Consider the following 22962-nt stretch of genomic DNA (forward strand, 5'->3'; position numbering starts at 1 on the left):
GTCTCCAAATCTAGATAGCGTAATTGCTTCACTTTCTGTGGTTTTCAACTCCAATTTCTTGTAATAAATGACCTTGTGGCCCCTTCGTCAAAAAGGATCTTTGCATGAATCGTTTGTTCTTTGAAGCTTAGTGGTGCTATTGCGGTCTTTAATAAAACATTTAGACGATCACAATGTAAAGATGAATATAAAACAGAGGTCTCAGATTCCTCCACGTTATGTTTTTTGTAATGTACTTGTACTACTTGTACTTGTAGTTTCTTTATTACGGTCGTTGTTGCATAGGCTTGTGTGGTGACGTCTATCACATTTCTTGCAGTTTGATTTAGATTTGCAATCTATTACGCGGTATCGCCCTTGGCAATTAAAGCACAATATATCTTCTTTTACAATCTTCATGCGGTCGTTGTGGTCTGTAAATTTGGTACATTCAGACGAAAAGTGGGATTCTTTGCAATATGCGCAGCAGACTTGAAAAGATGTCTGTGGTGAATTAGGCTTTGGCCAGTTTTCGCGAGATTTTGTGTTTTTGTAGAAGGTAGCTATAGCAATAGGATTTCAAATGTTTTTGTTCTTCTACCAGACTTTGAAATTGCCAGATCCTTGAAAATAGATCTCCTAAGATCATCGAGAAACCAATCTGATGAACCATGCTCACGTGTCAAGTTTTTTGTATTTCATTAAGCATTTTGTTGAGAATGACTGGTACTAATAACGAGCCGTACGAGTCTTGAGCTTTTCCAAAAGATTCTAGTCCACGTATGTATGTTTCTGTCCTGTCATAGTAACTTCTAAGTTGTGCAAGCGTATTCTTTGGAGCGGGTATGTCTAGTAGTGCTTGCATGTACGATTGAATGATCTTATGCTTTTGTCCGAATCTTTCATGTATGAGTTCAATAGCTTTGTTGTATTTTGTGTGCGTAAGAACAAATCCGACAATAGTGTATGACACTTCTCCTTCTAGTAATTTAAGTAGTTGAACGTTTGAACGTCGGTTAGTGTGTTATTGTTGTGAATTGCGGATTTAAAAGAATCCCAAAAGGATTATTATTCAAGTACGTTTCCATCAATTGTAGGTAAATTCAATTTCGGTAGTTTGTGAAAGTTGCTGCTATTGACGCTTGAATTTGAACGTAAAGACGTGAAATTGTAGCCAGTATTTTGTGAGTCATCTTTTAAGCTATATGCGGCGCCAACATTTTGAATGGGTTGCAGTGTCTCATTGTGCGGAAAAAAACTTATAGCCGCTGCATTCAAATTAGATGTTTGAATGTGAATAAATTTACGAATTTGGGTATTTTCGTCTCTAAGTTAAATTTATACTCATCTGTGTCAAAAAATTTTTGCTCAATATCCTCCTCCTGCACACTTTCTAAAATGTTTCTATTTAAATTTTTAAGAATATCTTGACTTTCCTTCAACGTATCAATAAGTGTTTCCAACTCGTCCTCTTCCGGTTTTTCTTCTGTGTCACTTCTCTTCTCAAAACTTCTTAAATCCGAGAACCTGTACTTCTGTGTCCCGTTCGAATAGATTTAAACTTTGTAATCATCTTCATCTGGTCACGGTACTTATATCGTAAAGTGGTTTTTTATTGTATATCAAATAAAAAAAAAACCGTCTAAACTGTATGAATTTACATTGATGACTAAAGTACAAGATAACGTCATAAGTACACGACGTTGGATATACAATACTGTCGCGTTACGTTAACGTTCATAAATCAGAGGCATCCTATAGGACATATAGTGGTTAAACCTGTAAACAATTTTGATGCCAGATGCAGAAAGTGAAAAAAGCACTATGCAAAACATCAAAAGTTACAAAACCAGCCACTTTGTCTTCAAATATTGATAAGTTGTGTCTTTCACAAACTAGTGTGACCGTTGAAACTGAGACGATATCAACTACCTCATTTGGCGCTTTCAATTAACAGCCATTGTTTGACTCCCAAACTCAAAACCTCATTAATGATATCTTTCCTAAAATGACATCTGATGATGCTGATGATGATGGTATGGATGATCTATTGAAATCCCTTGAAGTTCCAAAATGTATACCAAAACAGTCAATCTCAGTTAATGCTGCTAGTATTAACCAGAAAGCTATGCTAGTTTTAGTATTCAATAACTGATCCAATTTTACTGTCAACTACAATTTTATTCAGAAGAATAAATGAAAAACAAAGTGTATCAGAAATTTATTCATGGTTAAATTGTTAAGTCTACAAAAAACAATAGTTAAATGTTGCAATTGAATTTGAATTGTTGGCATATTATTTATGAAATAACTTTTAAGTTTCATGATATTTTTTATGTTGGAATAAATAATCATCACATATTTCGTTCAATATTGCCAAAACAAATATTACATTGTACATCTTAAAAGAAACTTCAAATATTTAGAAAAGAACATAGTTGGTGAACAAGTCAAAGAAACAATTAATATACTACCATCAAGATAAAATCTTAAAAAATACGGATTCTTATGCACTGACAATATTTACGAATTAATAATATATCAATTGTAGCCTTTTTATGAGGTCGATACAGGATATATCACCTAAAGAAGAAGATCGACTTCGGACTTCGTCCTCAGTCGATATACTTCTTTCAGGTCGAATTATCCTTGCAGCTATGTTTATGCTTTCTCTTACAATATTGTTTGTCAGTGTTGTGTAGTTTTGTAATTTTGACAACATTGCGAATGAGAATGGTTTATTTTGTTCGTTTCGGAGTTTTTGCGTTTATTTTCGCTGAACTAGTATACATTATTGTTGTTTGTAAGCAAGCTGATGCCTAGCTCTGAATGCATACTTTCTCGATACATTGAAGACCCATTGTTGGCATAAAGCTGTTTTATGCAATTAGGTCGGATATGATCATACCAAACTCTACAATATGATCATACCAAATTCTACAATATGATCATACCAAATTCTACAATATGATCATACCAAACTCTACAATATGATCATACCAAACTCTACAATATGATCATACCAAACTCTACAATATGATCATACCAAACTCTACAATATGATCATACCAAATTCTACAATATGATCATACCAAACCAAACTCTACAATATGATCATACCAAACTCTACAATATGATCATACCAAACTCTACAATATGATCATACCAAACTCTACAATATGATCATACCAAACTCTACAATATGATCATACCAAATTCTACAATATGATCATACCAACCTCTACAATATGATCATACCAACCTCTACAATATGATCATACCAAACTCTACAATATGATCATACCAAACTCTACAATATGATCATACCAAACTCTACAATATGATCATACCAAACTTTACAATATGATCACACCAAACTCTACAATATGATCATACCAAACTCTACAATATGATCATACCAAACTCTACAATATGATCATACCAAACTCTACAATATGATCATACCAAACTCTACAATATGATCATACCAAACTCTACAATATGATCATACCAAACTCTACAATATGATCGTACCAAACTCTACAATATGATCATACCAAACACTACAATATGATCATACCAAACTCTACAATATGATCATACCAAACACTACAATATGATCACATCAAACTCTACAATATGATCATACCAAACTCTACAATATGATCATACTAAACTCTACAATATAATCATACCAAACTCTACAATATGATCATACCAAACTCTACAATATGATCATACCAAACTCTACAATATGATCACACCAAACTCTACAATATGATAATACCAAACTCTACAATATGATCACACCAAACTCTACAATATGATCATACCAAACTCTACAATATGATAATACCAAACTCTACAATATGATCATACCAAACACTACAATATGATCATACCAAACTCTACAATATGATCATACCAAACTCTACAATATGATCATACCAAACTCTACAATATGATCATACCAAACTCTACAATATGATCATACCAAAGTCTACAATATGATCATATCAAACTCTACAATATGATCATACCAAACTCTACAATATGATCATACCAAACTCTACAATATGATCATACCAACCTCTACAATATGATCATACCAAACTCTACAATATGATCATACCAAACTCTACAATATGATCATACCAAACTCTACAATATGATCATACCAAACTCTACAATATGATCATACCAAACTCTACAATATGATCATACCAAACTCTACAATATGATCATACTAAACTCTACAATATGATCTTACCAAACTCTACAATATGATCATACCAAACTCTTTTGATGTTTCAGATAATTGGATTTGTTTTAGATAATTTTATTTCATGGAGCAAATTATGATAACATGAATAAATATAAGAGGAATTATAATGATTTCTAGTGAGACAACTTCCACAAGAAACCAAACAAAAAAGAAGACAATATCAAATAAAGGCCTTCAACAAAAAGTAAATCTCGTACTACATAGGCAGCTGTTTATGGCTCCGAAACCCTTCTCTTTTTAGTGAAAAACGATGAATATTAACGTCATGTATAATGAATCAAACTTTGATAAGATGATTAAAGTTGTCAATTTTACTCCTCGACAATATCATGAATATCTGTGTAAATTTTTGCAATATAAACTATCGATACATTGTGTGTTTTCATCTGGCCACTTATCACGCTTTTATCTGTACTTTGATGTTGTAAGTAATGTGTATGGTTTTTTTGTAAGGCGATGTTCCTGTTCATTTCTGATGGTGTGTTTAATTTCAGGGTCTTTTACCTTGTCTGGTGTGATTAGTTTAAATCAAACATGTGAATACGCATTTCTCAAAAATATATTTTCATGTTCAAATCTTACAGAAGTAGAAACGATATAGTTTAAAACGCAAAAATTAATAAATGACAGATAAGATGTTACATCTTAAAAAAGATATGTGTTTAGGAAATTCATTTAACGATGATAAAACGTATGTGTTCTGGTTATTCTTGTTATTACATGATGTGTCATGTATATATAATCCACATCGCTTACGTCATAATGATAACATAAACAGAATACAACTTTATTTAATCATTTATTGGAAGAGAATCACAATTTATATTTTCCTGATCATCATGACAGATCTTAATATTGTACCATTCCAATCCATCTTTCCGAAAGGTCTGTTAAGGTTTGCATAATAACAATTACGATACCACCACGGTCCTTGATAAACAGAGGCACAATGGTTGCTGCCCGATATGTCATTGTCCTGATCTTTAGCACTAAACTTATTTCCATTATGATATCTCAACCTATCCCCTGAAAGTAAATGAAACAATTGTGATTAAAATACAAAAAGCTTAAGAACACAAAACACAAGGAGTGTGTATTATGTAACTTTTGATCCCAAGTAATACTGTCGATGATATATAGAGACGACATGGACAGTGTGTAATGCAGTTAAAAACTATACGTCGACAAAGTACGTCTATGAAATGGCTGCCATTGTTCATTGAAAGACTGGACATATTTGAAAATGTCAGAACAATGGTTGACCTAGTGCGTAGTCACGTATCTGAAGAAAAAATCACCATCTATTTTTGTTGTTAGTTAAACTTTTGTTTATTTGATTTGTAACAAAAAGCTAAACGCTAAACAAAAAATAACCAAATAACAAACAATCACGCGATTAATGAGAACGTTGCATGTCTTCTAACGAATCACAGATCTCCTTAATGTACATGTCATATACACATTGTTGAAAAGTTTTCTCGTTGGCAATTATATCAATGATGTGACATCTTCTTATATCTAATTTTACATAAACTTGATAAAACGTTAACACTTTTATAATTCTGTAGGGGAATAATTTTATCGGTTTACTTGTTGATAGAAGATATTCAATTTAATGTTATGTTTGGACAAAGATACATCGTATGGATCAACCAATTCGTGATGGTGTTCATAAAATTTACGGAGTGTCATTTTTAATCTGTCCTCCTCATAACTTTGTTTGAGCAGTTTCTGCGTTAGGATTTACAACAAATGCAACAGATCAACATACATACAGTTATATTAGCAATACATTTGAATATATATATATTTATTTATAACAATAAACATTGTTGTATCATAGTTCGTTTCTGTGTGTGTAGCATTTTTACGTTGTGTTTCCGTTGTGTCGTTTGTTTTCTCCTATTTTTGAGTGTGAATTCACATTACTATAAGACGTGTCACGGTACTTTTCTTTCCCAAATTCATGTATTTGGTTTTGATGTTATATTGGTTATTCTCATCGGATTTTGTCTAATGCTTGGTCCGTTGCTGTGTGTGTTACATTTTAATGTTGTGTCGTTGTTCTCCTCTTATATTTAATGCGTTTCCCTCAGTTTTAGTTTGTTTCCCCGATTTTGTTTTTTGTCCATAGATTTATGCATTTTGAACAGCGGTATACTACTGTTGCTTTTATTTGTATATTTATTTTTAATATTAATATGAATAGAAAAGAAACAAAAAATACGGAGGAAAATATATATAGAGTTAAATGTTTATGTATCACTGAGTGGCCCTTGAGAATTTTATAAAAAATGGAAGAGGTAATAATATCCGGTAAGATTTGCAGTACATAATAAATTGTGCTATCAGATACAATAATATTTTATGTTAGTTTTGACAATAAGTATCTGTATAAAAACAAATGACAAATTGAATTATAAAAATAGATCTTTAAAGGCATTCAACATGGTATCAAAGTGCTTTTGTCTCTTATTTTTGACTGCCATTTTTTTCCTTCTAAATTGTACATTCTAGCTTTTCTATAATGGCACTGATCAGTGAAAGATCTTTCGAAAAACATCTACTGTTATATATATATTGTCGAACTTTTGATATATCCCCAAATATAAAATTCAACTTATTCAATGGTAGACTTACCCCCACCAGATAAGAACCAATAATCATTTTTTTTAAAAGTTTGGATACTCTCACAATTCAACAGAATATGTTTAATAATTTCATCTTCTAATATAGAGGGTTATCGATAAGTTTGATTTTACAAAACAATTTATTTGTGGCAAGAATTCTCTGGTTGATTATGTATTGAAGTCACTGTATTTAGTATTGACAGTGACGGTCTAAGTAGTTTGAAAATGTGTTCCAAATGAGATATTCACCTAATATTTAACTCCACTGAAAATGTCCTGTTGGAGTCACATTGTTACTAATGAGTATTTTGTACATATCTTTATAACTTTTTCTATTTATAAAAAAGACTTGTAAGCAAGCTGGAATAAATAAACAACATAACTTATATGTTTTTTTTAAAAAATAATTTGCTGTTTTTAAATAGCTTAAATAACACTCATGTATTCCAAAAAAAATTACGTTGATATCATAACATTGCTGTATGAAATAAAACATGCATTATATTGTAGATATAGATATTGTAAACTATGATTGATAAAAAAACAGGTTTATTACCAATTCTGATTATTTTGTTAAATCAAATAGGACTTGATAAACAATATTTATAGTCCCTATTTTTTTCTTTATCAGTAATAATTTTCAATGCTCTGAATACATCTTTCCAAAAACTGTTTTTAATATATAAACTAACTTGTTTGACATACTGAATTCCACAATTAAAAAGTACATGTAATATAATAATGGTGAAAAGTTGTCGCATTGGCAACTATACCACTGATTGAACTTTTTTATTCCTATATTTTTGATACATGATATACTTTAAATAGAGTTGATTTAAACTTTAAATTATGTAGCGGATAACTCTTATCGGGTTGCTGGTGGAGGATATGAGAGTTAATGTTATATAAAATATTGACGTTAATACTTGGTTACCTATGTTTCCTGAATAACCACCGACTGTTAACTTGTACTTTGAAGCAGCGTCTCCAATACTGAAAATTCTGTAAACAGCATATTTCTTGTTATTACTTGTATCAACCATATCTATCCTCAGTTCGTATTTTCCACTGGCTGTCAGGTTATGCACGTACTTGTTTCCTACATTTACAAAGAAAGACAGTGTTCATTAATAGGAAATACAAAGACGATACCAATAGGACATTCAGAACTTTTTGTCAACGAACCATGACAACTAAAGACAAATCAAAAACAAACGATAAAATGACCAGGTCCAGTAAACACAAAAGATGTGGCGTTGGAAACTGTTTCTCTCATTATTTTATACGCTATTCAGAACACCGTAATCCTTCTTTATAAATGCTCGGCAAACAAATGTCTTCTGTTTTTTATAACAGTCACATTTGTACATGTCGTCACAATAACAATTTCAGAGGAAAGATAGAAACTAGGATGTCATAATTGATTTCGACAAATGACAAACTGAGATAAAACGATTGATTACATGAAAAAAATAACAGTTATTATTTTTTGTAGAGAAACATGTGAGTGTTTTGTACACAATTAAAAAAGTTAAAATGTTTATAAAACCTTGATAGGTCAACAAAATGATCAATATATTGTACGTATAAATCATTCATATTGCATTATTTTGAAAACATGCAATACTACATTTTTTCCCTGCAAAATATGTATTTTTTTTTACAATCACGTATTAGAAAAAAAACTATTGTAACAAGGCCAAACTATGAAAATTTAAATGTACATACCAAACCAGAATTCTCCATTTATGTTACCAAACCCATTTTCACATTCCAACCAGTTCTGATTAAAGTCAACTGATCCATCAAATCTTTTCTGAATAACCTAAATAGTATGAATATATATGAAATGTGAAATATTATATTATAATAGGTATACATCAATCATTTTCACTTATTGTGTTAACACATGCATACATGTTTGTTTTAAATTGTTACGTTGAAACACATTTGCATAGATAAGGTTATCACTATTGGTATACTAAGCATTATAGTTCTTTAAAATGCGAACCGTAATAAGGATTTCATACTATGTCAGTGTTTACTACGTTTCTACTGTTTGTCTTGAAGGATTAGAAAAAAAAACACTCATAGAAGGGGAATGTTTATAATAAAGGACGACAAGCTCATTGTGAAAGGAAGGATTATAATGCGGTTGAACTAGTAAAAACGTCGACTTACGATTTTTCACAAACTGTTCAATATGATTTGTAGCTTGAAAGCTTAAAAGCTCCAATCACAATCACGGTAGTTATCAAAATATGCAATAAAATACATGCGGAAGTGATTTTGAATAAATTTCTAAAATATCTAGAGAAATTGATTATTTGTGATTATAAACTAAAAAAGTAGTCGTCATGCTGAGTTTCCTGGCACAAATTGTGAGAATATACATGTCTCAATTTTTTTAAACTGACATTGTAAGCATATAAATCGTGTTAATTACAATACAAAACTAGAAACAAAGTTTGACGTACTGTCCATCCTCCGCCGTCTGTAGACATATCACAATAAGCCTGGACAGACTTTCCGCCGTTGGGATATATTCTGTACACACCACTTTCCAGCGCCTGATTGCTGTTCTTTTGTATATCTGTGCAGTCTCTATTGTACACACCACTTTCCAGCGCCTGATTGCTGTTCTTTTGTATATCTGTGCAGTCTCTATTCTTTCTCTCTTGATTTGATTCTGTATCTTAAAAAATAAACCACACGATGGCATCACGATTGGTAATTTGTTAAAACAAAATGTAGTATTTTTGTAATAAAATAAATATGAATAAAAAACGTACACTTTTAAAATTGTTACACGATGATGACTGCTGAACCCATATTTTGGCTATTTTATTAATTGTGTCTCTTTAGTTAACACATCATTTTAAATATACGGCTTTGGATGAGACTCTTATCAAAGTGAGAGGGCTAACGCTATAAAACAAGGTTTAATCCAACATTTTCTACATTTGAAAATGCCTGTACCAAGTCAGGAATATGACAGTTCTTGTCCAGTCGATTTAATGTGTTTTGTTATCAGTTAATTTATAATTATGAACATATCAACGACTCAAGTCAACACAGAAGTGCTGACTAATGGGTTGGTGATACCCACGGGGAAATAAATCTCCACCAGCAGTGGCATCGACCCAGTGGTTGTAAATAAACTTATGATAGATACCAGGATTGAAATTTTATATTTACGAAAGACGCGCGTTTCGTCTAAAAAAGACTGATCAGTCACGCTTCATCAAAAATATTAAAAAGGCTAAATAAATTATGAATTTGAAGAGCATTGATGACCAAAAATGTTGCCAAATACAGCTAAGGTAATCTATTCCTGAGGTAGAAAGTCCTTAGTATTTCAAAAACTCTAAGTTTTGTTATCAGTTAATTTATAATTATGAACATATCAATGAATACTCAAGTCAACACAGAAGTGCTGACTACTGGGTTGGTGATACCCTCGGGGAAATAGATATCCATAAGCAAAAGACAAATATGCCATAATATGTAACTTTTCAGATGATTTTTTTTGTTGTTGATCAAACATGAAAGTTGCCGCATCCGTGTTGACTATAAACCTTTATATATGTTATGAATTATCATCAAATACAACTTACATTTAAACATAAAGAAAAACGCATATGCGGCCCCTGCGATTTTAGACGGAAACTGTTTAAACATTAACCAAAATGCAAAGATTTCAGTAATCGGAATGACTTAATGATGCTAGTTCCTGGTATATGTGCATTGTATTGTCAAAAACAGCCGATATTTATGTAGCAGAAGTATTCTTCTTTTTAATAAATAGCTAAAAGTTTACATTTTAACAATTTTGTAAAACTGATATATTTTAGGACCAAAAAGGGTTCCTACTGGACCTACTACTCCTTTTGAAAAAATATTAAGAGAACTCTTTGTTATTTAACGAAGCGGTATTGGTAGTATAATATCCTGTAGTTTCTAATATGTAGAACTAGAACTAGTTCTGTCTTACTCATCTTTTTGGGCGAGATGTCGATGATTTTATCGAAACTAATTTCAAGGGCCTATTAAGAAGTTAAGAAGAACTAAGAGAATAAGTGGAAGATTGTAAATCACACTTCATAATAATTCGGTGTTTTCCCCTTGTAATTTATCTTTTGACTACTTTTCTACTTCCTTGTTGTGATGAAAGTTAAGAATACAAGTTTCTGCATCAATCGAAAGTAAAGCATTTGGATATGATCCTTGCGTGCACAGAAAAAATTTATGTAGATCTCCAGTGCATTTACGTTTTTATATGTGTCAAAAGTAGCATGCGCGAATGTAAAACATTGAATGACTAGTACATAAAGTTCTAACTGCTAACACATGTCGCTATTGAGTTAAGACATTACGAATGAGAATATAGTTACATCTTCTCATGTTTATACATATAAAACAAACCTTTGAAAGTTAGTTATCGAGAGAGATCATCTTTTTAGCATCCTTGTTTAAATTAGAGAAAATAACAAAGTAATATTTACAGGATTGATTGACAGTTACCTTAGCATTATAAAGTTCAGCATAATGTATTCTATCAAAGTTGAAAAACAATCAAAATATGACAAACGTTAATGAAAAAGTTGGTTGAAAACATGAAACTCATCTATATAAAAATATTCGTTATTTTGGTGACAATCATTTAAAAGAAAAAAAATGAATTAGAATATATGATCGAATGAATTTTTTCCCGCAGTCGTTTGTGTGCTATTATTGTCCACCTGTCACAGTATAGCTGATATTGAAAAAAAAGTAAAAATGAAAAATTGAAATAAGCTCAACCGAACTTCAAAACCAAATCTTTATATTTATGAAAGAATTTAGTAGAGGTTTTTTAAAAGTAAGTTGTGGGTATTAAATCCCTGACTAATTAATTAACTAGAAATACATAGATTACGTTCATTGAAATAAAAATCGTCACAACAGACACGGGCATAGCAATTGAGTAAGATGTTGCCAAAGAATCATCACCATAAAAAAGAGAAAAATAACAATAGGGAACGATAAATCATCCCGTTTGTCGTAAATATTAAAGTGGAGTTTCCCGAGTAGAATTTAAATATCTTAACCTAGGACATCACCGTTATTACCGTCTAATTTTGATTTATTTAAAGTAAGTTTCTTTGAGTAAATTTTAGCAGTTTATTTTAAAATATTATTGATTATTTAACAAAAAAATATGATCAAGATAACGGTAAGTGTTGTTGAATGTATTAATCAAACTGGTCGTTGTTGCGGTTGGGCATACATTTAAACTATGATTCATAACAGTATAAAAACAATAAATGAATGATTATTTAGAGTTCCCCTTTGTATTATGCTTGCTTACAAATTTATCACGAAGCATACCTGGTTTGTCAATACAGTCTGTAATGTTGTCCTCGGACCTTTGTAACTCTTCTAACTTGTCGACATCATTCCTCAGATGGTCTATAGTTTCATTAAGATGATTCATCTCCGCGTTAGTATCAGTCAGTGCTCGTTGCTGTTCGTTAGTATTTTCATAAATATTTGAGAAGCTTAACTTACACAATGCTTTTTGCAAGAAATTTCCTTTGTTTGAAGGGCGTCCTTGAAAATCTTACACTGAGAACACTTTAAAGTATTAATAAAGTTATGTTGGTGTTATTTACAAAATAGCTTGAATTGGTTTGTTTCAAAAAGTAGCTTTTTTTAAAGTAAATTATACATTTGTGTTAACCGTGGTTACACTAAATTTACTTAGCAGTTTGTAAAATGCTACAATTTTCAACAATCTACTATTTTATTTGATTACTTGTGAACTTCATGGATAATGATTGACGGACATTAACATTTACCCTTCTGAAGCATCGGTGATTTACTCCTGTTTTTCGTTTATTTTAAGATATGCTCAGTTTATTTCATTTTCAACATAGTATTTTTCATTAAGTATTGTTTGTCTTGTTGACGTTTTTCTTTTTTTTTTTGTGTAATTGCATTTGTCAGTTCTTTCGACTTAGAGTTTGATAATCGATTTGATATCTCTCGCCTCTGTTTCAAAATGGAAAACAAAAAATGGAATAATTATAATATATAAAAAGACTAATTGATCAGCAGCTCAATGATATATAAATCCTTGACGTAATGCTTTGCCAGTTACACATATGTTACGTTTATCAAAATAAAATAATCCTCACCAGACATGGGCAACTGGACATAGTGAACTAGTTGGTATGTATGGTAACACCATAAGACTGGACTAAAGGAACATCAATGTAAACAAATCCAAAGGGAACAATAGTCCTGCCTTTTTAATAGTGTTTCCGGTTTGAAGCTGGTATAACTAAATCTATATATAACTATAACTAAAAGATAGTTCTTGTTTAGTAGTGTTTCCGGTTTGAAGCTGGTATAACTAAATCTAATAAAAAGACATGTATTGCTGTTGATATCTGATTTATTTAAAGTTAATTTCTTTGTATTATTTTAGCAGAATATTTAGAGAAATCTTGAATATTGAAAGAAGCAATATTGATATCATAATATCCTGTAGTTGTAACATTCCAATATGTCGAACTAGGCCTAGGCCTGTCTTACTCGTCTTTTTAACGCAATTAGAGCGAGATATTTCAAATCAGTTTCAAGGACCTATCAAGAGGTTAATCAGAAATAAAAGAATAAATGGCAGATTGTATTTCAAACACTTCATAATAATTCGGTGTTTTCCCCCCGTAAGTTATTCCTTTTGACTTATATGTTTTCCTACTTCCTTATTGTGATCAAAGTTAAGAATACAAGTATCTGAATACATTGAAAATGATACACTCGGACATGGTCATTACGTGCAAAAAAAATTAAGATGTAAATTTTCAGTGCATTAACGATTTTATATTCGTGAAAGGTATCATGCACATCATGACGTTTAGTATGTCAAATGTATGTGTTGTTTGAGAAAAAACGGCTAGTGTAATGGCATTTATTTGACCCCTCCGTCATGTTAAAGGAAAAGTAGAAATGCCTAAGGAGACAAAACATAAAATTGAGAATGAAATGGGGAAGGTGTCAAAGAGACAACAACCCGACTATAGAAAAAACATCAGCAGAAGGTCACCAACAGGTCTTCAGTGTAGCGAGAAACCATGTTTAGAATTAGATTATATATCAATTTTCTGATTACAAATCAATAAGATTAAAGTTGCGTCGTCGCCACTAACTCCCGACATAAGGATTCACACGTGTCAATCGACTGTAAAATAGACCACGTGATACCATACTGAGAAAAGGTATGTTAAACATTTACTAACAATCGAATGTTGACCAACTTTTGAAGATGGAGTAAAATACAAGCAACAGTATATAACTATGTTTAAGTAACATATATTGATTAAGTATAAAAAGAAATATGACACATAATTTAAGGGGATCACTTGAACTCTGTTAGAAGTAAGATTGGGTACGTGTGCATTGTTAGCTTTCCTGTTATGCCTGAATTACCAGCCATGTGAATCCTTCATCAGTGAAGACGATGAAATCGGGAATATGACACAATTGAGAATATAATTACATCCACTTATGTTTCATGTGTTTATTCAGATAAAATATCGTTGAAATTTGATTTAAGAGGGAGAGCAATTGTTTTGCATCTTCGTTGAAATTAAAGAAATCTATCAAAGTAGAACATCAATCAACATAGAACAAATGTTAATGAAAAAGTTTGTTATAAATTAAAACTCACCCTAATAAAAAATGTTGATCTATTGGTGACAGTCTTCTTTCAACAATTGGAATGAGACTATATGTTCGAGCGATTATTCTTCCCGCAGTCGTTTCTGTGCTATTATCGTCCTCAGGTCACTACTATAACCAGTTTAAAAAAAAATAAAAGGAAGATGTTCTATCCCGTTTGAAATACATCTTCTACAGGTACAACCAAACTTGAAAACCAAATCTTTATATCTACGGAGAGAATTAAAGACCAAACAGCCTATTCATTTCTACAAGTGATTTTCCTTAAAATTTTGTGTGAAGGTATTTCATGATTTGTGGAAAAAAATATGATGAAAAAAATTTGGGGTCACCGACTTAGTTTTGTCGCTATAGCAACCTCAGTTTCGTGTTTTCCAGAATATTAACATAATATTTGCTTGTTATCTTAACTCTCAAAATAATCCTTTATATCAAACCTATAAGCGTAATTCTTGTTTCACGTTAAACAGTAGATTTGTATCTTTTAAATACAGGTTCAAGATTTTAAGACTCGTATTGTTTTGATCTTTAAAATATGATTTATTTCATTCCCGCCAAAAATAAAACGTAAATATGAAAAACGTTTCCAGTATTTAAAATTATCTACCAGTGGTTTCTTCATAAAAATTTCAAGAAGGAAAGTGCCACATGTACCCTTCAAATTCAAGCAAAAAAACTGTATGTCACCGACCTTTCAAAACAGTTATGAGTAATTTTCATGTTTTTTCTCATTCGTTTTTAAGAAAAGAGTTGTCTTTCTTCGGAACATTGAATCTGATGTCATAGTACAAACTTTCCTTGCTGGCGGACTATATGAAAAAATCGCAAATTGGACGTTTGAAACCCACATTTAAATTTCTAAGAATAACAACTATATTCACTTAATTTATTATCCGGTATTACATGGAGCTTAAATGCATGTACCAGTATCAAATTTTATTATATTGTTGCCGCACAATATTAACCTTCAGAGACACCATTCGTCGGAATGGAAAATTGTTTGAAATAACCTTTCACGCCACTTTTGTTAGGAAAGTCTGTTTTTGTCATCTGCCCCTCATTAGCAAAACTCTTGAAAATAGAAATGAAACATGGCACTGGCTAACTTACAGAGTATTTGACTATATCAGACTAGATGTGTGGGTTTTTTTTCGCGTCAATTTCAGAAGTTTGCCGTTACGAACTTATTCACTACTGTTGACAGACGGACATACAAAAGCATGGACGGACTTCTTATACCATTATTTTTCCCGACTAAAACGAACGAATAGAAATTATTCCATCTAGTTTCTATCATTATTTCTGAATATTTAAGATATAAGGAAATTAGAATGATAGGTTTAATATATGAATTAAAGTTTTTTTTTTACTCTAAAACGTTATACATCTATCATAAAATACAATCCCTGTTATTTCTACCTCACGTGATTTGAATAAACGAGACAGTGAATATAAAATACAAAAAGTTTTTAATTCAAAAAGTAATTTACAAATAATTTTCCGTTGAGAACTACAAAGTAAAATTTCCCCAACAGGATATAATATTATGAATTTAAATTGCTCATTTTCGAAATTAAAACAAAGACAAGGTTGTTGCCGGCATTTAAAATCTGAAATTTGTTTTCAATCTTTCCGGTCATAGTTGTAGCTTAATGAAAGGGAGAAATTTTATGTTGGATATTATTCTTGGAGCAATTGTTTTTGCCATAAGTTAAATTCACAACAATAAAGTTTTAAACACAGAAAGTTTTGATTTTAATTCACATTCGCTGAGTATTTAATTTTATTAATATGTTTTGTCTTACAGCTAATTTCCTAATGCATGTAAGCCAAAACTTTGGTTGACTTCCTTGTTTTGTTTGTATAATAAATGTTTATTCATGCTTTGTAATTAAGATTGAAATCTTCATATATAGGTATGTAAACCTGTATTTATGATATTTAAATACGGTTTGACGTTATCAAAATATATAATTATACAAAATAAACAAACAAAGCAAGCAAACTAACCAAAGTGTTAGTTTAAACATATTTATTTATAGTAGATCGGGAAACAAGTTTTGCAACTTATATTAATCCTTTTTTATCATTTCTCCTTAAGATAATTTGAAATGAAACAAATGACAAATGACAATGAGCCTTTGTCATAATTTTATTTTTACTGTAAGATTTTGTCAAATAAACACAATAAATAAATTTTAACTTCATTGCAAGATCGGACATTATTTTACGAGAATCATTCAGACATTAGTTACATGTATACGTTGCAAGTATGTCAAAACTTCTAGGAATAATTGTTTCTCGGCCTAACCGTCTGAATACTCAATTTTTGAAAATTTTGAAAAATTGACATTAAAGTTAGAAGGCTGATATTATAAAGTATATGTGTACTAAGTTTGTAAGTTGATAGGACTTCAACATCATCAAAAACCACTGCGACCAAAAACTTTAACCTAAAGCGGGACAGACGGACGAACGAACTGACGCACAGACCAGAAAACATAAACATAACTTTTACCCATCTAATTAACCTGTACACAATCGGCGAAAAATTGGAAACAAAATCTACGAAAGTGAAAGAATAAAAAAAAATGAAATGCAGATCGGCGCAAGTTTAAGACACAATCTACTCATGTGAAAGAAAAACAAATGCAAATCGGCGCAAATGCAAACAGTCGAGATAATAATTTTTATTACTTTTATTAGAACGAAGGTTAAATATAGTGTAGTATCTTTTGTGTCCATTTATGTTCAATTTCCACTAGATATCAACGCGACCCTTAATTTTTCCTGTATTTGAAGACATATTTTTAAGCGTACACCAAGTTGGAATCCCTGAAAAAACGCTAAAAAGGACGTTATAATTTGACGTTTTTTCATAGCTAGAAACAAGGTCATAGAACTTTTATGTCACTACAAAGTTGCGTTAGTTGATGCGCATAAACAATAGGCTGTTTGGTCTTTAAGTAAAGGTTTAAGTAAAATGTGGTAAATACATCATTAATTTACCAGTAAATGAAGGCAACGGTAGTATACCGCTCTTCAAAACTCGTAAATTCATGGACAAAAAACAAAATCGTGGAAACAAACTAAAACTGAGGGAAACGCATTAAATATAAGAGGAGAACAACGACACAACATTAAAATGTAACACGCAAAGAAACGGAATAAGCATTAGACAAAATCCGATGAGAATAACAAATTTAACATCAAAACCAAATACATGAATTTAGGATCGAAAAGTACCGTGACACGTCATGGTGATGTGGGTTGAACCTGGTTTTGTGTCATGCCAAACCTCGCAGTTTAATGGCAATGTTAACTATATCATTAAAATGACAACATAATATTACAGCACTACAATACAAAGAAATAGGAGAACATATTAGACATAAAAACACATGAATAATAGCACACACAAGACCCACCAGTGACTCCCAGATATAAAAGTTCGAAAGTCAAAACAAAAACAATGTTGTTCAACCCTGAGGATCAAAAGTTCAAAAAGGTTGTGCCAAATACGGCTAAGGTTTTCTGCTTGGGGTAAGAACATCCTTATTATTTAAAACAATTTATGCTATAGCAAACAGTAAATTTTATCAAATGAATATACAAGATATACATGATAAAACTGAAATATATTAACTCATTACAGAAAACAAAATCCCGGATATTAAATAAACCAACATACAAAATAGCAAATCTGACTTAGTCAAGGCCTTAACGCAAAAAGGAAAAAAAGGTGACGTCAGTATATGAAGTGGTGAAATGCAAAAAAATGACGTCACCTTTGAATGACTAAATCTATATCTCAAAAATAAGATAGAATTATGATTGCTTTAAGATTATACTAGAACTAAATACTGATATTACATTTAATAACAATGCACTTTGCAATACTAATTAATAGCAAACTAAAGTAGCAATTAACTATATTATGTAGCTATGTCCGGTGTGTTTTGAATCTAACTTCAAACGTAAAACATCGTACAGATAACGTTGAACAAAATCAAATCTAATGGATGAAGGCGGTGATTAATTTTCTTTGCCCATAACACATGAATATGATAGAAAAGACGTCAACACATTTGACAAAATCCCATGAGAATTACAAATATAACATCACACTAAATACATGAATTTGGGATACAAATTACATTGAACATCTGTAAAGAATTTTCAAATATTTAGAAAAGATCATATTTGGTGAACAAGTCAAAGAAACAATTGATATACTACCATCAAGATAAACTCTTAAAAAATACGGATTCTTATGCACTGACAATATTTGCGAATTAATAATATAACAATTGTGCTGGACTTTTTGATCGACAATATATTTGTTGAGTTTGGAGGATTCATATTTCAACAGACAGTCGGTATTCCAATGGGTACTAATTGTGCAACCCTGCTGGCCGATTTGTATTTTGTACTCGTATGAAGCAGAATTCATTCAAAACCTTCTAAAAGACAAAAAGAAAAAGCACCTTGCGAAACTCTTTAATTTTACTTTCCGATATATTGATGATGTTCTATCATTAAATAACCCATATTTCAGTCAATACTTACATCTCATATATCCCGGTGAACTTGAAATTAAGGATACTACTGATACTAGAAGGACTGCTTTATACCTTGATCTTTTCCTCAATATTGACGCAGACGGACGACTTCACACGAAAATCTATGATAAACGGGACGATTTCAACTTCCCAATTATCAATTTTCCATTTCTCAGCAGTAACATACCCTCTGCCCCTTCGTATGGTGTTTACATATCACAATTGATACGTTATTCTCGTGCTTGTTCACACTATACGGACTTCATATACAGGATTGTGCTCCTTACGCAGAATTGCTCCAACAAAGTTATGAGGAGGACAGATTAAAATTGACACTCCGTAAATTTTATGGACACCATCACAATTTGGTGGATCCATACGATGTGACTTTGACCAAACTAGCTAAGGAAATTTTTACCACATGGTAGATTGTGGTTTGTCATTACGTCGTTTAATCTTTTAATTACCAAACGTGACTTATAACCGATTGTGACTGTTTTGCTGAGTGTGAATTCGCATTACTATAAGACGTGTTACGGTACTTATCTATCCCAAATTCATGTATTTAGTTTAAATGTTTAATGTTATATTTTTAATTCTCATCGGATTTTGTCAAATGTGTTGACGTCTTTTCTATTATATATTGTGGTTTGTCATTTCGTCGTCTAATCTCTTAATTACCAAACATGACTTATAACCGATTGTGACTGTTTTGTTGAGTGTGAATTCGCATTACTATAATACGTGTTACGGTACTTATCTATCCCAAATTCATGTATTTAGTTTAAATGTTTAATGTTATGTTTTTAATTCTCATCGGATTTTGTCAAATGTGTTGACGTCTTTTCTATTATATTCATGTGTTATGGTGAAGAAAATTAATCACCGGCTTCATTAATTAGATTTCATGTTGTTCCACGTAATCTGTACGATGGTTTACGTTTAAAGTTAGATTCAAAACAAACCGGACATATAATATAGTTAATTGCTACCTTAGTTTGCTATTAATAAGTATTGAAATGTGCATTGTCATTAAATGTAATATCAGTATTTAGTTCAAATATAATCTTAAATCAATCCTAAGTCTATCTTATTCATTCAAATGTGACGTCATTTTTCATTTTTGATGATCTGATTTACAAATTCAAATGTGACGTAATTTTTTTGTCATTTTTTACAATTTCAAACATGACGTCACTTGGCGTTGAGGTTTAAACTTATTCGGCTGTGCTGAATTTCGTCGGGTTATGTAGTGTATTATGGTTGTTTCCTGTAATTAGTTAATACTTCAGTTTTATCATATATCTTTTGTATAGTCATTTTATAAAATTTACTGTTTGCAAAAGTATCACATTATTCTAAATAATAGGGAACTTCTGGTACCTAACAGAATACCCTGGCCGTTCTTGGCACAACTTTTTGAACTTTTGGTCCTCGATGCTGTTCAACTTTGTACTTGTTTCGGCTTTCAAACTTTTGTATCTGGGCGTCACTAGTATGTCTTGTGTGGACAAAATGCACTTCTGGCGTATTAAAATTTTAAACTTGTTGCCTTTTGTAAGCTATTATTCGTGTGTTTCTTTGTCAATTATGTTCTCCTATTTATTTATATTGTAGTCCTGTAATGTTGTGTTGTCATTGTAATGTTATATTTCACATGGCCATAAAAGAGGGAGGTTTGGCATGCCACAAAGCCAGGTTCAACCCATCATTTTTTCCTTTCAAAATTTCCTGTACCAAGGCAGGAATATGGCCATTGCTATATTATAGTTCGTTTCTGTGTGTGTTACATTTTAAAGTTGTGTTTTCGTTGTGTCGTTTGTTTTCTCTTATTTTTGAGTGTGAATTCACATTGCTATAAGACGTGTCACGGAACTTATCTATCCAAAATTCATGTATTTGGTTTGAAGTTATATTTGTTATTCACATGGGATTTTGTTTAATGCTTAGTCCGTTTCTGTGTGTGTAACATTTTAATGTTGTGTCCTTATTCTCCTCTTATATTTAATGCGTTTCCCTCAGTTTTAGTTTGTTACCCCGATTTAGTTTTTTTGTCCATTGATTTATGAGTTTTGAACAGCGGTATACTACTGTTGCCTTTATGTATCCTTTGTATGAGGTCGATACAGGATATGTTACCTAAAGAAGCATATCGACTTCGGACTTCGTCCTCAGTGGATATACTTCTTTCAGGTCGAATTATTCTTGCAGCTATGTTTATGCGTTATCTTACAATATAGTTTGTCAGTGTTGTGTAGTTTTGTAATTTTGACAACATGCGAATGAGAATGGTTTATTTTGTACGTTGCGGAGTTTTTGCGTGTATTTTCGCTGAACAAGTATACATAATTGTTGTTTGTAAGCCAGCTGATGCCTAGATCTGAATGCATACTTTCTCGATGCATTGAAGACCCATTGTTGGCATAAAGCTGTTTTATGCAATTAGGTCGGATGTTCTGTCTTAGGCACATTACCGTTGTCATTCTTTATTACACGGGTAGTCTGCATATTGTTCTAATTAAAAAACAAAACGAAAATTGAAAAAAACAATATGGTTTCAAGACCTATTGGCCAGTATCAAAACATAAAAAGAAGTCGCTAAACACAAACAAAAATCACATTGAACCAAAATAGTCAGAAACTGAAATGTAAGAAGCAATCCGAATACCAACTGATCGTTGAAAATCCACCAAACTCTACAATATGATCCTACCAAACTCTACAATATGATCCTACCAAACTCTACAATATGATCATACCAAACTCTACAATATGATCATACCAAACTCTACAATGTGATCATAACAAACTCTACAATATGATCATACCAAACTCTACAATATGATCATACCAAACTCTACAATATGATCATACCAAACTCTACAATATGATCATACCAAACTCTACAATGTGATCATACCAAACTCTACAATATGATCATACTAAACTCTACAATATGATCATACCAAACTCTACAATATGATCATACCAACCTCTACAATATGATCCTACCAAACTCTACAATATGATCATACCAAACTCTACAATATGATCATACCAAACTCTACAATATGATCATACCAAACTCTACAATATGATCATACTAAACTCTACAATATGATCATACCAAACTCTACAATATGATCATACCAACCTCTACAATATGATCATACCAACCTCTACAATATGAACACACTAAACTCTACAATATGATCATACCAAACTCTACAATATGATCATACCAACCTCTACAATATGATCCTACCAACCTCTACAATATGATCCTACCAAACTCTACAATATGATCCTACCAAACTCTACAATATGATCATACCAAACTCTACAATATGATCATACCAAACTCTACAATATGATCATACCAAACTGTACAATATGATCATACCAACCTCTACAATATGATCATACCAAACTCTACAATATGAACACACCAAACTCTACAATATGATCATACCAACCTCTACAATATGATCCTACCAAACTCTACAATATGATCATACCAAACTCTACAATATGATCATACCAAACTCTACAATATGATCATACCAAACTCTACAATATGATCATACCAAACTCTACAATATGATCACACCAAACTCTACAATATGATCATACCAACCTCTACAATATGATCCTACCAAACTCTACAATATGATCATACCAAACTCTACAATATGATCATACCAAACTCTCCAATATGATCATACCAAACTCTACAATATGATCATACCAAACTCTACAATATGATCATACCAAACTC

General features: G+C 31.4%; 2 protein-coding genes across 2 annotated transcripts in view; both read right to left on the reverse strand.

The window, feature by feature from the left end:
* Nucleotides 1-5050: 5050 nt before the first annotated feature.
* LOC139499497 (fibrinogen-like protein A) overlaps nucleotides 5051-22962 on the reverse strand; it is a 34442-nt gene continuing 16530 nt past the window's right edge. Inside the window, exon 5 of the mRNA XM_071288198.1 lies at nucleotides 5051-5290. Within this exon, the coding sequence (XP_071144299.1) occupies nucleotides 5085-5290 (206 nt within the window). The 3' untranslated portion in view covers nucleotides 5051-5084. The remainder of the gene's footprint in view (nucleotides 5291-22962) is intronic.
* On the reverse strand, nucleotides 7693-12398 carry LOC139499498 (fibrinogen-like protein A). Its single transcript, XM_071288200.1, has 4 exons — nucleotides 12265-12398; nucleotides 9372-9589; nucleotides 8623-8719; nucleotides 7693-7993 (listed from the first exon to the last, which is right to left on the reverse strand). The coding sequence occupies exons 1-4, from the start codon at nucleotides 12368-12370 to the stop codon at nucleotides 7737-7739; spliced, it is 678 nt and encodes a 225-aa protein (XP_071144301.1). The 5' UTR covers nucleotides 12371-12398; the 3' UTR covers nucleotides 7693-7736.

This window comes from Mytilus edulis, chromosome 12 (assembly GCF_963676685.1).
Source record: "Mytilus edulis chromosome 12, xbMytEdul2.2, whole genome shotgun sequence".
Taxonomy (NCBI): domain Eukaryota; kingdom Metazoa; phylum Mollusca; class Bivalvia; order Mytilida; family Mytilidae; genus Mytilus; species Mytilus edulis.